Consider the following 15,795-nt stretch of genomic DNA (forward strand, 5'->3'; position numbering starts at 1 on the left):
TGTCCATAGGAGAGCAAGCAGCAGTTCTTTCCCTGGACAACTGGGACAATGATAGGAGGGAAGGTGAGGGAGAGCTGGAAAAGCGGGAGATCCTCCAGCTTTGGGGTGGGCTAACAGGCTTCCCCAGCAATTTTCATCCTTGAGACTCTACAAATAAAAGACTTTCCCTGATGCTGATGACACTAATAAGCTCCTCTGTTTGAATGTTTGGACTTCCAAGGCTATGGAATGATCTGTTCCACTACATTTAACCATGTAGATTTGAAAACAATGTGACAAAACCTTAAATATTTCATTAAAGGATGGTGTAGCTCTGCATCTGAGCAGGGAAGGAGGAGGCATCAGCCCAGCAAAGCTGTTGTCAGACATGAATGACAGCAGTTGGAGACAGAATTGGGAGGCATTAGGGGATTTCTTGATACCAAGGAAGTGGAAAAGCTGGCAAGAACCGACAAGGCAGCACCAACCCATGCAGAAAAAACAAGCATGGTGTTTTCCAGAGACAAAGCTGGGCTGTGACAGAACAGGATGGGGCTCCCCAGAACTGCCTCCATCATCCCCAAATGGCTGATGAGCCACTCAAGACATTGGCAAGCTCCCAGCTCCGCTCTTGTTGTGACAAATAGTTTCCTCGAGAGCTGCAAGGTCTGCACACAGATTTGGGGATGTCTTAGAGATCCTCTCCTGCCTTGGTGATGCCTGCAGGTGAAGCTGGGCAGCCTGAGATGATTTAGGCTTTGGTTGAGTGTCAAGGATGAGTCAGAAAGCCTCTGGGGTGGGAGGTCTCCATCCCCTTTACCTGTCAGAAAGCTGGAGGTGGGACCAATATCCTCATGTCTGAAGTCTCACCCTTGGCCATGACCACAGGAACCCAGCTCCCCTCTCTGAAGGCAGCCTGGGCTTCCTGAGAGCATGCTCGAGTCAGGCTAGTGTTTGAACAGAGGACTTTTACAGTGAATTTACAGCTCCTAAAGTTACAAATCACCCCTGATGGCAATAAAAAGCTAAAAGGAACGCCCCACAAGCAACTTCTCCAAACGAGGTGGCTCAGGTAACCTGTCACATCCCTTCCTAACTCAAACAAGATGAAGTTTGGGAGATATGTGTCCCTCCAGAGATGGCTGCTGCTCAGCTCGTGACTCCTCAACGCACACTGGATGCAGAGAGGAGGGCTGTCTGCACAGCTGGTGGCTTTCCACATCTGTAACCACCGCAAACGTCTCTCTGTTCTCCTGTAGCAGCACGTGCTTTGTCTCCCTCACGCACAGTGAGTTTAGCGTGACGCGCGGCACGCTGTAACCAGCTGTCAGCACCTCAGCTCTCAACACACCAGGGGAGTTGGAACCATCTACTCTTAATGTGCCCATTCCAGCCCCATCCATTGGACTGGCTAAATCACAGATCACAGAGCAGCCCCCCACCCCCAGCAACGTCCCCCCTTTGCAAGACACAGCATCCCACAGCAAAGGCATCAAAGCACGAGCTGCTGACCGCTTAACGACCTCCCGGTCCCTTTCCGAGGGGGTGGATTATCTCTCCTACCTCCCCAACCAGCCTTAAATTTCCCCAGACCATCTGCAAAAACTCATCTAGAGTGAAAGACGTGCTTGCTGGTGGGTTGCAAAGCCCCGTTTTCCCATCATCTGGGTTTAAGTTGAACGCGCTACAGCTTTCCTTTCCTCCAAAGGAAAACACTCGGCGAACATAAGCTGCTGAACATCTTAGGTAAATGTACCAATTAGCAACTACCATGTATATGTGCATAAACATTAACTACCATCTATTCAACACATTCCATAACCCCAAAGATAATAACGATTTCCTTTTGATCCATAAAAAAAAATAACCATCTCCCCGCTCAATCACCGCTCCACGGCAGCTGAGCTCTGACGTACGCCCGGGCGCCCTGGGACTAAATTAGTTTTGAAATCTTTAGCTCTAATTAAATAACATTATTTCTTTTGTCTGGCTCCAGCAAGGCATTCTGCTTTCACAACAGAAGGAGGGAGCCCCAGCGAAGGAGGGGAAGGAGACACAGCTTGCGGAGGTGGTCGGTAAGCGAGAGAGGCCCCTTTGACAGCGGCGTTCTGCTTTCCGCTTCATTTGTGGGGTTTCTTTCATCTATGGGCACACGCCAGAGCTCTGAGCTGCTGCTGAGGGGTGGATCGAGCAGAAGGATGGATCAAAAAGGAAATCGTCGTTATCTTTCGGGGTCAGGGGGAGGAAGAGATGGCAGTTGTGGAAGTTGGGAGGTAGGGTGCTTTGTAGGGTTGTGGAGAGAGGAAAAACAGATGCAGGGGAAAAGACAAAGCAGAAATTCGAACTCATTTTCCCAGCGCTGTGCAGACTCCTCAAAGTCACACCTCAGACCAGAAGTAATGTCTTAATTCACCTTTTTTGGGCTGCTTAAGACTAATAAGTGTTGATCTAATCGAAAGCACAAAAACTCCTGGCTTGGGGCTTTTTGAAAGATTATTCTTTTCCCCTAAAAATTAACCAGGAGAAAAAAAAACCCAACAAGGAAAAAAACAACCTCAAAGTTCCATTTCACCAAAAGTAAATATGTGAATAGTTTCCAGTTGGTGGTAATAATCACGGCATGGAGGCCCCATCCCTGGAGACATTCAAGGTCAGGCTCGATGGGGCTCTGAGCAACCTGATCTAGCAAAGATGTGCCTGCTCACTGCAGGGGGGGGTGGGACTAGATGACCTTTCAAGGTCCCTTCCAACCTAACATATTCTATGATTCTAGGGAGCAATACAAACTGGATTTTAAGCTTTTTAAGAAAACCACCATTTTCATTAACTCCTCTGAAGCCAAATCCCCTCTGGGAGATCTCACTGCCTTTTCCCATTCCTCATCATAAGCACCCACGACCACTTTTTGCCAGTGCCACTCTCCATCTCCAACCCAGAAAGGGTCTTTACAAGATGTTGGGCGCTGTCTGTCATTCACAATCCCAGGCAACATCCTCCTGGGCTGCTCATGGGAAAAGACTGATGACTGTGAGACTCATGATGATAAAAAAATTATGTATAAAAGTAGATAGCATGAAGATATTCTGGAAACCACCCTTTCCTCACGTGGTAGAGCCCATCTGGTCCTGCTGCAGAAGAGCACTGCACAAAGGGTAAAGTGTATTGCACTGATAGGACCTCTCTCTTCAGATCCTTGAATTTATGTACATAGCCTCTTGAATTGGCACATAGAGCTGAAGCACCAAACATTTTGTGCCTGCATTACTCATCCCAGAATCACTGTACTCCCTCAGCAGCTCCCTTTGCTACCGTCCTCAGGATCAAGATGCACCTCCATCCTTCCCAGGATGTAATGATTTCCACTCATTGTCAAAAAGCACCCATGAGGACAAAAATAAGAAAGAAAATAACCTCCAACAGGATGAGGAGATGGGACTTACCAAGAACGGTCAGCCGGGCAGGTCTGGATCGGATGGCTGCTTGAATAGCCTGACATTCATAGACAGCGTCATCTTGGAGATCAGCTCTCAGGATCTTCAAGTGATGCTCTCCAGAGAGATGGTCTCCTACGACCAGATAGCGTGGGTAACCTGCAGAACACAAAGGATGAGTCAGGAGGCAGCAGGCCTGCCAAGCCCAAGGATGAAGAGTACAGAGGATAGGCCCAGAGCCTCAGCAACCCACAACAAACACCCAGGAGCCAGCCAGCTTCTTCCCCTCCTTGGCAGCGTGCTGAAAAGGAGAGATCAAGCCCTTCCATGCTCAGGGAAGGGACTGCAGGCTTTGCCCTAAGAGTTCAAAAAAAAACAAGTACTGCTGAAGCAGCGATAAGTGAAGCCCCTAGGAATAGGGATGGACCTTTCCACCAGGAAACCCACCACCACCCCGCGCTCCTCCGAGCGCCGTTGCGGGTATTTCCTCAGAATGGAAACCTGCAATGCTTCAGCTCCTTGGTCAGCCTAACAGTTGGGCGGGGGTCTGCAGGGGTACCAACAGCCCCCATCAGCCTGCCCTGTAGTTTGAGACATCTGAAGCAGCACACAAGGAAGGCTGCCATCATCACCCCAGCCAGCCCCGCGCCGGTGATTAATGCACTCTGTAACGCAGGCAGCCTGGCACACAATGGTGTTTTTGTTGTTTCTGAGCTATCAACAGCAGGATTTGCTCTCCTGAACCGCGAGAAATACAAATGATGGGTTTGTTTGTATTTAGCTAATTAGATGACTGGCTGAGCTGGTATCATGCGAGCTGGCAGTTCTTCTTGCTTAAAGCAGCTCCGGCTCCGTTAATCGTGGAAGTCATTCACATAAGCTACATACTTCAGTGGAGCTGTTGTTACTCATTTGTGTTGCAAGGTCTTGTATGGAAATATTTAATGTATGGAAAAGTTGTGGCGCAGAGCTTTGAAGAACAGCTGAAGAGGGGACTGCTCACTCAGACAAGTCTGGCAAATCATAGAAGCAGAGAACTGTCTTGGTTGGAAGGGACCATTTAGATCATCACCCAACCTGCCAACCACCCCTGAATCACGTCCCTCAGCAGCACATCTAACCATCTTTTAAATACCTTCAGGGATGGAGACTCCACCACTTTTCTTTTTCCTAATTTCCTAATACCCTGGGATTTATCTAATCTTCTTAGGATCTGCATAATTTTCCTAATTTTTCTTAATATCCAATCTAAACCTCCCCTGGTACAACCTGACACCCTTTCCTCTTGTCCTATCACTTGTCAACGATGAACTTGAGACTAACCTTCCACCCCACATTAATGGTGAGCATAAGCAAATAATTATACACATTAAAAAAACAACCAGAGGGAAAGAAAAAGCAGGCAGTGTGCTTTAGAGAAGAACGGGGTCCCTGGAGACCAAAAAACATGACCCCTGGTTTCTGAATGCCACTTCTTGACTTAGGGGGGTGGGAAAGAGCACTGCTCCTGGAAGTGCCCTCTCAGCTTTCGGGCTTTCAAGCAAAACCCATCCATTAGTCACGTGAAATATTTCACTAAAAGGCCAATAAATCAGTATTTTCCAGCAAGAGATATAGAGTAAACTGTCTAACTTCTCCACTGTTGTTCCAGAGTCTTCCCTGGCTGCAATAAACCCTCAATCACAATGTGTGCGTGGGATTAAGTAACGACAAGTCTGGGGAATTTTATTACCAAACTATAATTTGCCAAAAGTACAGCTTAAGGAAGCCACAAGTACTTGTGGGCTCTGCTGGACTGCAATAAACACATTTATCCAAAGCAAACAGAGTCTTTTGGGTTGGGTTTTTTCCTTCTGAGAATGCCCTCCCTGGGCAGCCTGTTCCACAGCCCCACAACTCTTTCAGTGAAGAACTTTTCCCTAAAATCTGATCTGACCCTGCCCTGATGCAGCTTGAACCCACCCCCCTTGTCCCATCTCCTGTCCCCTGGCTGAAGAGACCATCGCCCACCTCTCTGCACCCTCCTGGCAGGTCAGTGTAGGCAGGGATAAGGTCTCCCCGTTTGCAGGGCAGCATCATGACTTACTTGAGAGATCCCGTCCGACTCCAAGGGCGAGCCCGTCCTTAATCCACAGCACGATGCCATTGTACTCGGGGATGGCGCACAGCAGCGTCACGGGCTGCCCAGCGATCACCACCTGGTCCTGGGGCTGCTGCGTGAAGGAGGACGCTTGACCTGGAGTGGGGGACAAGAGAGGGAGAGGAGGCTTTCAGTTCTCAGGTGGTTTTTTCACATCATGGGCTGCAACAGCCCGAGATGCTCCTGCCACAGAGTAAACCTGTGGCTGAACTCGTTCAATCCTAATGTACATCAACTCAATTTAATCATCTCCTGGTGATTAATCCTAACCCAAGGTTAAGCACAACATAACTTCCCCCAACTCAACTTGCTTCCAAACAGGTTGTTCCTACAGGACAACGCCGGGAAGCTCAGGCATTTTCTTGCTTGTGCAATTAAACCAACACATGCCCCCATCTAAACACTTCTGTATCAGTTTAACTTGTCGCAGCTTCACTTAGGATTTGCTTTTAACCACCTAACGATACACGGGGAAGAGCAGAGCTAGCCTTTCCCCATTTCTACTGGGTTTATTCCAGCAGAGATTCCAGCTCTTTCTGCTGGGAGAGATGTGCTGGAAGTCATGGTGGCCTCCTACCAGCCAAAGTCATGGTGGAAGTCATGGTGACCTCCTACCAGCCAAACCCTTTGCTATAATGAATGAAGATGTAGACATTTGATTTCACAAGGAGCATTAATCAGCCCTGCATTTTATTCAGGCTCATACAGGACAAGCAGTACCAGCACACTATAGAAAAGTGGGCACGAGAGAGAAAATTAGGGAAGGAAGCAGAAAAAAGTGAGCATTTTTCCTTTTTAAAAAAAAAGAAAATCTATTTTTTCCACCCGCTAACTATGTTTTCACGGCTCACTCTGTAATCTTGACAATTTTTAAGGCAAGCCAGGCAAGTGGGGACAGCGCTGGAACGCAGCAATAACCCAAAAAAGATTGTTTTATCGGCGCGAATTATCAGGTTGTCAGCTGGGAGCTGCAAGAGTCATAATGAGAAAGCAGAAGCACAAAGTGGTGTCCGTGCCCTCTGCAAATGTCCATTAAGCAGAAGCTTCATTTGGTAATTGCTGTTGGAAATGAAGCCCTTTTTAAGGTTGGTTTTCTTGATTTTTTTCTTTTTTTTTTTTTTTGTGGGTTTGGGTTTTTTTTCCTGGTTTGTTGTTTCTTGATTTGTTTTCAGGAGCAGCTGATGGCCATGGAAAATCAGAGCAGAAACATGGCATATGTCTCCTGCCTTCTTCTTCCCTTCTGTTTGCTCAGCGTGAAAAATTGTCACTTGAAACTGCTTTTTTTTCCTTCTTTTTTTCTGGGTGTATCCAAGGCTCCAGCTCAGCAACGAACAGCCAGAGGAGAGGGGAGATGGGGGTAAGGACCTTTAAGAGCATTACCTGGCCCAGTCCCTGCTCCACGGCAGGATCATCTCTCCCTAAATCACAGATAAAATAGAAGCAAAAGAGAAAAAAAAGAAGAAGAAAGAAAAAAAAAGTACTGAAGAGCTCAACTGGCTTTCAAATCAGCTTAAAGTCTGATTACTGGGTTTAACTGGGTTTGGGAGATCAGAGGCCCGTCCACGTTAGAGCTTTCAGCTGTCTTATGTCTTAATGTCAACGGAACAAGTAATTTGCCCAAAAGTTTGAAGGGAGATAAGATACTTGACAGAAAATAACTGAAAATGGGGAGGTTGGGAGCAGGTGATTTACAGATGCATGCTGAGCTGGTTCAGCTACAAGGAAATGGGCTGAAACACGCCAGCCAGGCGCTTTTCCCACCAACTGTCGGTACAAAACTGTGCTTTGGTTTCAGAGCAGGGTGGATTTACATGCCAAAAACAAAACTAAACAAGCACTTCAAGGATCACACAAGATGCTATCAGTTGACCAGAAGTTTCCCCACAGTCTTCTGGTAAATAAGAGGGTAAAAAATTTAACAAATCCAGTTTTAACTACAACCTGCTTTCCATATCTTTGCAGAGATGGGAGATCAGACCACACAAGCCCAAAGCTACAACCAGCAGTTCCCAGCCACTACCTCCCTGATGTCTCATGATGCCTTCATGCTGCACAAAAAGCAGCCAGGTTCTGGTTTTGGGGAGCGCTCCTCTGCCCTGTGGCAATTGCAAACAACAGGGAGAGGCAGCAACAGCACTGTCTCCCCCTCCTCCCACATGCAGCCCTCTTACTTCCATGCCCCCTTTTCCCTCCTCTTTTCAAGACAGCCTTTCAAAGAAAGAAATAACCCAACTGATGCTTGGCTTCCTGGGAGCTGCTCAGCACTGACTCTGCCCTCACCAAGAGCATCCACGCGAGCATCTTCTGCTTTTCATCCAGCAGATGAGATGCACCATGGAGGAGCAAATATTAGGACTCTGAATTCATTGTTGATTTAAAAGAAGGGGGAAAAAATAAAAGAGAGAAGAAAAGGTAACTGGATATGTAAATGAGATGCTAACCATGCCTCTTGGCCACGTTCCAGCGTGACGCAAAGTCCTATCTGTGTTTGTGTGCTGCCCTTCTGCTGAATGCAGGTTATCAGCTGTGGGTCAACCCACCTATTGTAGGTGGGGGCTTTGGTGTTGGAGAAGATGTCAGAGCCTCATCTTCTGCTGGTTGGTGGCTTTGCTTCGCTCCCCTAGGAGCTATTTACCCTGCGTGTGACCTGTTTTCTGGCCCCGCGATCTCCTGTCTTCTGGACGAAGTCTCTCTAAACCAAAAAGCTGGGGGCACTTCTGGCAGCTCCTGAAATCCTAACCAGCAGGAACAAAAATGGGAGAATAAAGGACCCGCCGTGAACAGTGAGCAGGCAATAACGCTAACCCTGCTGTCAAAAAAAAAATCACAGGCAGGATCCTTATGAAGTCACAAGCGTGTCATAAAAGCAGAAGAAAAAAGAGGAGGGAAAGGGAAAAAAAAAAAAAGAAAGAACCACTTCAGAACTCTTTATATTTCCTTAATGGATTTTGCACCTGTGGCTCCTGTTTTTCAGTGTTTCTCTGTAATGTTGCCTTGTTCTTTCAAACAAAGCCCAGGCCTCTGCTATGTTTGTGACTTCCAAGGGAAATCACGCTGCCAGCGCCGTAGCGTTTCTTTTCAGAGAAGTCCCAACACCCACGCTCAGGAAAGGCGACCAAAAGAAAAAAAAAAAAGAAAATAAAAATAAAATATCCCACTTTACAACCCAGAAAGCAGAGGGAGGCACCTACACATCTCCGTTGCCAAGGTCATGCGGGGTGTCCGCCATGCAGGAGGACCCTGAAGCTCCTTCCGTCTCCAAAGCCTGAATCGGCGACCGGCTTTCTAAGCTCTCTGAAGACTGAAATCTGTTTGTGTGAGGTTCTTGTCTGAATTATTTCAGCCTGCAGCCTCCTGTGTAAAAACCAGCCTGCCTTCAGACAACTTGCAGCAAGAAGAGGCAACCGGGAACGGCAGATAGTTAAATTTTCATTACCCAAGAGAAGCGAGTATTGTAGTAAGAAGCAAGGGACTTGGAGAGGGAACAATGACTCATTAGAAATGGAGACACCGTGGCTCCTTTTATGTAAGTGAAGCTTTGAATTTCCATTGTGTTCTGAAGAGAATTAATCCTTTTCTGTCGAGGAGAGCATAGAAGTGGTGAAGAAGGAGGACTGTGAAGCTCCTCCTGAAAATATTGCTCTGTAGAAATGAAAGGCCCAGTGATGAAGGGTGGTGGGATGTTTTCCTTGTCTGTCAATGTGGAGAGCTAATCCTTCCCTTGACTTGGAGATGATATGACGCATGGTACGATGATCAAGGGGGTGGTTGTGTGATAACTCACCTAACCCTACACACTGTCCTACAAGGAGCCAACAGATCTTCAGACCAAGCAGAGTCACTACCAAGCGTGAAGTCACGGCACTTCAGAGCTGGTTCCTCATGACATGATGCCTAGAGATGGAGCCATCTCTTGACCACGGAGAGGACTGGGAAGGGAGGTGGAGATGGCTGTGTGCCCACAGTTTCCCGACAGATGAGGGCTTGTCTCCACACCACCCCTGCCATTGATCCCATGACAAATGGGATGGTTCTCAGTGCTCATTCAGATGGGTCCTCTTCTCTGAGCCAAGGACAAGCAGCTCCCAGCGTAAGGCCCATCACACTTGAAAACACACGCCCACATTGATTTTTAGATGACAAGGCAAAGCAAGCAGACAAAAGCATTACATTATTTACAAAGCTCTCTGGAGCTGTCAGTCATGAGGAAGCTCAGTACAAACGGGGAGAGCAGTGAAGAGCCATACGGGCGGCACAGCAGCTTGTTACCTGCCTCCCAGTTCCCTCATGGGTGAGAGATCCCAGCCATGGTCTTGTGTGGGGCCGAAAGGGATGCCCAAGCGTCCCCAGCAAGGATTTTTCCTGACAGAGACAATGTTTTCTTGCAGCCAGGAGCCAACGAACTGCACAGTGATGTTGTCCACGATAAGGAGACGTGGAGAAGCATCCCCAAGGGAGAACCACACATTGGCGATGGCCAGAGCCAGGTCTGGCTTCTGAGAATCAAATAAAAGAAAGACAGTTTGAGTTTGCCCCTTGCATAAGCTCCCCATTATTTTATTTGCTTCCTTGGGGGGAGGGAAAAAAATAAAAAGAAAAGATCTATTTGAACAAAAATGTCAGTTTGGCCTTTTTTTAGCTTTGACTACGTAAGTCCGGCTCACATTGCTTCTGGAGGCTTGACGCTGCTGAATTATTCAACTTGAAAGAAAAAAAACCCCAACCTATCAAAACACCCTTCAGTCAAGGAATGAATCAGCGGTACGGAAAGGCACACAGCAGCCTGGTTCTCCCTGACCACCCAGCTCTGTGACCTGGCTCACGTTTGTCCCCTTCTCCTAGAGCAAAGCAGGGACCTCAGCTTGTCAGGACTCTTTTTTCCCCTCGAAGCACCCCAACGAAGAAAGTCTGGTGGTCCCCATCATCCCCAGTCAGCTGCACAGCTACGGAGGGGGAAGAAGTGGATGACTCTGCCCTGGTCAGGCCCTACCTTGAATATTGTATCCAGTTCTGGGCTCCCTGGTATAAAATGGACAGGGATCTTCTGGAGAGAGTCCAGCGAAGGGCTATGAAGATGATTAAAGGAGTGATGCATCTCCCCTATGGGGATAGGCTGAAAGAACTGGGGCTGTTCAGCCTGGAGAAGAGAAGACTGAGAGGGGATCTGATCAATGTTTATCAATATCTGAAGTGTGGGGCACAGGGGGAAATGGCCAGCCTCTTCTCAGGGGTCTGTGGAGACAGGACAAGGGGCAATAGCCTCAAGTTGAAGCACAGGCAGTTCTGCATGAATATACAGAAGAACTTTCACACAGTGAGGGTGAGGGAGCCCTGGGACAGGCTGCCCAGGGGGTGTGGAGTCTCCATCTCTGGAGATATTCAAGACCCATCTGGACACCGACCTGTGCAATATGAGCTGGGGAGCTGCTTTGGCAGGGGGGTTGGACCCGATGATCCCTTGAAGTCCCTTCCAAACCCTACGATTCTGTGATGTTCAGGTGAAACCAAAGCCAAAACGATCCTGGGTGCAGGGCCCACCATGAGAAATGCAACTTGTATGTACACCTGAGCTCATCCCACAGTGATGTCAGCTATTTTCCTAACGCTGCTTAGAGAAGAAACACCAGCATCCCACTGCGTCCACTAAGTAGCTTCAAACGGGAGACAGAGGAATTTTGAATAAGATATTAAACCTTTTAGAAATCTGGGTTTGTGGGATGGGTTTTTTTTTTTTTCCCTTCTATTAGTCACAGAGGCAAGAGATCTGAACTATCGAGTATCCCGCTCGCTTTGATACCCCCGTGAAATCCCAGCGCTGCTTTCAAAGTCGCCGCGAGTAGTTTGATCAGCCATGCAGAAAGGGCTTAAATGTCATCGTCTGCTCTGTTATTAGCTACCGATTGGGGAAGGTGTAAGAGGATACTTACCGGGGGATATTTATTAGCAACCTCCTCCCAGCGCCGGCGTTGAGAATTACCTCTTGTGAGATGAAACGCCGGCTCGCGGTAGCCGCGCTGATGGAAAACAAACTAACGTAGCGCATCACGGAACCACAGAAGGAAATAAAGGAATCAAATACACCATCCCCTCCCCCCCCAAAAAAGCAGCATCTGAGTGACCTCATGGACTGGGTTGTGCTGAATATTCAGACCCAAGTGACTGCTCCTAGCCATACGTGGAACTGTTGCCCTGATAAAAGCTGGGCTCAGAGGAAGCCGTGTTATCTTCTATTAGACAAGCTGATGGAGCTGAGGAAAAAAACCCAACAACTCAAACCAGATGAGCTTTGGGGCCCACAGGAACTTCTGGGCTGGAAATAGAAGCAGCAAACTGAACTTGGGGACGTTTTGCCGCAGGGGCCAGCACATGAGGGTTTACTCCCACGGCAAGGTGTCACGGAGGGGCACAGCGGCAGAATGGAGGCAAAGCTGGGGATATGGGTGGGCAGAAGAGGTGTGGGAGCTTCCTCGAGTCATTGCCACGGTCACCCCACGATCAGGGCCAAGGGGAGCTAAAAGTGCTCAGCCAAGGCTGCTCGGGGTATAAGGGTGATCCCTGTTCACAGAATCAGTCATAGAATGATTGGAAGGGGTTGGTGGGGACCTCTGGAGATCACCCAGTCCAACTCCCTGCCTCTCCAGTAGCTCCCTGTCCTTCTTGCCCCAGGGACCCCAGCCCCACACACAAAATTCCAGATGAGGCCCCACCAGGGCAGAGCAGAGAGGCAGGATAACCTTCCTCACTTGCTGGCCACGCTACTCTTGATCCACTCCAGGATGCCGCTGGCTTTCTTGGCTCAAGGGCACATAGCTGGTTCATGGTCAACCTGTTGGCTACCAGCACTGCTTCCAGAGAGCTGCTTCCCAGCAGGTCACCCCTAACCTGTACTGGTGCTGGGGGTTCCTTGGTGAATATCATAAAGTTACTCTCTGCCCACCTCTCCAGATCCTGCTGAATAGCATCACAGCCACTCCTCCCAGTTTGGCATCTGTTCATGCTAGAAACAAGGGTGATGGCACCGCAAGCTCTCTCAAAGGCCCTGGAAACCCTGGGCACAGCGCTCATCAACATCCCTCGCCCGAGACAGGAGATGCTCCGCTCTCCTGAGGGGAAGGGAAGAGATTTTCTCACATTGATCCACTTACAGGCTCCAGCTCCCACTGAAAACTGCCATTACCTCTCAGAAATATTTTGTTATCAGCATCCTGAGGAACCTGTCACAGAATAATAAATTACCATTTGCTCTTCTGTCAAGGCGTAGATGTCCTGGTGCGGCTCCACAGCGGCCAGACTGACAGGCTGGAGAGGGAGCTGAGGGAAGACGAGGGGACGCTCTGGTAACGCCAGCCAAGCCAGCTTTCTCCGTGGCAACTGCAGATGCTTTTTCAGATGCGGGATGTAGCTGACAAACGGCGGCGCTCACAAAGGGGACGGCGGGTCCTCAGCTGCAGGAACATCGCACAGATGCTCCCAGGACCTTCAACCACCCACTTCAAGCCACAAAAGAGGAAAAGGAACTTTTCCTTCTAAGATAGCAGGTGGTGTGCAAACTGTCAGGTAGCAATCAGCCCCCCGCCCCCGTATCTCCTAGATAAAATCCTTAAGGATTTATCCTGACCTTCTGAAATCCGAGGTGATTCCCCACAGCCTTAGATTACATTAAATCCAGATGCGTCCCCTCAGCCCACCCTTTGTTCCCAGATCAGGGCTGCTCTTTTGAAATATAGCCCTATAAATCTCAGCTCATCTTTGAGTTAGAGGGCACACAGGACACTCGTCCATAGGAAAACGAGAAGGATGAATAATCCATTTCACAAACGATTTGGAGATTTCAAAGTCTGGCTCTGCTCCCGGGAAGAGTCACAACTGGAAGTTCTGCAGTCTCCAGGGTGGAAAATTAGACCAAAGAGCTCGCCCTGGGTCACACCGTGTTTCACTTCCATCCTCATTTTTCAACATCTGTTATCGCGCGCTTTGCGTTGGAGAGAAATCAAAGTGAAGATTCATTTCAGATCAGACAATGCAGGTATCGAATACTAAAGCTACTGGAAGATTCTGCTCCCGTCTTCCCTCTCCTAGCCAAACTCTCCATGAAAACCCTGTTGCACAACGAGCTTCTATTCTACCCCCACCTTATCTTCTGCTACTTTAAACACAGTTCTGCCAAAGCTCATTAGAAAAGAACCTAAACTTTAATCTCCCTCTATATACATCCACGTCCTTCCCAAAATAAACCCGTAGTGATTCAGGATTTGTGCCAGCAGTGATCAAGCCAAGTTTCTCTATGGGACTTTGTTTCCATCTTTGCAGGATCTTGAGTTGCCACGGAGCAGGATGCCCTCCACCAGCTACCTTCCCCACATCAGAAACACCTGGGTAGGGTACCAAACCATGCACAGTGAGGTGGGAAAAACCCAAGAACCAACCTTACAATTGGCTCTGAGACGCTGAGATGCCGCTGCCTGCATGAAACATTGACCATGTTGCTTCAGGGGGAGGCGTGTGTGTGTGTGGGGGTGCTCTGGGATGGATTAGCTATGTGATACTACAGATACACTGAGGCTGAGGACTCGCTCCAGCTCCCTGCTGTTTAGCTGAGCCGAGAAGCAGGGTGAGACTGCTTCAGGTTGTGTTGCGTGAATTATCGAGTCACAAGATGAAGTGGAATGAGAATTAGCAGGTTTCTGCTGTAATTATTGTTTGTTTGGATTTTTCCAAGCAGAAATGATTGTAAATACACATGCTTGCTCTTTTTTTTCTTCTTCCCCTCTCTTTTCTTTTATACATGCAAGATTCATATTTAGAGTTACAACAAATTATTCTGAAGAACAGCCTAAACTTAAGCACATGCAATACACACAAAAACAAAGTGACAGGGAAAAGACAGGAGGAGGTAAGAGATGCTAAGGCAAACAGACAGCAAGCACATCACTGGTTGAGCAGGAAGCTCTTCAGGCACGTGCCCATCCTTGTTACCCAAGGATGGTGTTTAAAAACTCATGTGCTCATCCATCCATGTGTCAAGACTTAAGTAAAGCTCCCCTCCCTGGGATGGGCATGTAGCTATAGGGAAAGGCTTTGGAAAGTGTGTTTATCCATTACTCAGCCATCGTGGAGGTGGCGAGCTGCATCCTCAGCTACAGTAACTGGCTCCTGCCTTTTAACTGGGATTTACCCAATGAAGCCAAGACATGTAAAATAAAATTAATAAAGAGAAGAAACACAGATCCAGTCAATAGTTATGGCCCTGAAACTGCTTTATCAGCCCACCTGTGCCCTTGGGAGAAGCCACAGGGAAGCAGCTGCTTTACTATTGGGACCATATCAGAAGGGGACTCAGAGGGTACCAGCTTCTTCTCAGCGGTCCCTGCTGAAGAGCCAAGGGTTTCCTTGTGCAAAAAGCAAGTCCGAGAGGAGATTAGCACATTCCAACCCGCTGTGTTAATTAGCAGGTAATGAGAGATGCTCATCAATAAACCCAGCTGTTTCTGAACCCCCTCCTGGGCTGAGCCTCCATGCCTGCGGGACACGGGAAGCTTTCCATCCGGTGACAAGCTCCACGTGGCTCACTTAGAAGATGATGTGCCACCCCAGAGCAGATGAATGAACGCCCAGCCCTATGCAGGGAGGCAGGCAAAGCTTTGTGAGACTTCACACAACCAGCACAGCTACAAACCCTCTTTTCATTCAGGGCTTTTTCTTTGACAGGGAATGGGGGAGATGCTTTTCCATCTGGTTTGCTGGTAGAGGATTCCTTCCCCAGGGTTAAGAGCAGGTAAAGCTGGGAGCCAGGATGAAACAACTTGATTATTACACACTTATTACGGCAGAAATCCCTCTCCAAGGATTCCCCCCTCTTGAAACCTTGTGAGTCCACAGATGGGGACAGAAACCTCCAGGGGAAAAAATAAAAAGCTGGAAAAAAAGAGCCTGTTCTGCAGCTTCAACCCCAGCAAACCTCAACTGCAGGTCCCCTCTCAGGCTAAAAATCTTGAGGAATGGGGATAGGAAAAGTCCCCAAACTAGTAACAGCCATGCATTTAGCCAGTTCCCCCTCTGTTCCTGACTTGAGGAAAAGCTTCCTGCCTCCAGCATGGCAGGAACATAACCTGTTTAAGGCTTCAGAGAGACACACACATAACCATCATCATAATTTTTAAGAAGCAATGTGCAACACAGTGCCTTACGGACTCCTATAAATTACTCGGCACCCGGCTGCCAGCTCAGCCTAAGCTCGATATTGCC

At 48.3% G+C, this 15,795-nt stretch overlaps 1 protein-coding gene across 1 annotated transcript in view; it reads right to left on the reverse strand.

Moving 5' to 3' along the window:
* Positions 1 to 15,795, reverse strand: part of KIRREL3 (kirre like nephrin family adhesion molecule 3) — a gene marked incomplete at both ends in the record, with an annotated part of 316,724 nt that overhangs the window by 79,044 nt on the left and 221,885 nt on the right. The window contains 2 exons of the mRNA XM_084274997.1: positions 3,420 to 3,569; positions 5,497 to 5,646. Of these exons, the coding sequence (XP_084131123.1) occupies positions 3,420 to 3,569; positions 5,497 to 5,646 (300 nt within the window). The remainder of the gene's footprint in view (positions 1 to 3,419; positions 3,570 to 5,496; positions 5,647 to 15,795) is intronic.

Source organism: Gallinula chloropus (assembly GCF_964237585.1).
Source record: "Gallinula chloropus genome assembly, chromosome: 24".
In the NCBI taxonomy this organism is placed as follows: Eukaryota; Metazoa; Chordata; class Aves; order Gruiformes; family Rallidae; genus Gallinula; species Gallinula chloropus.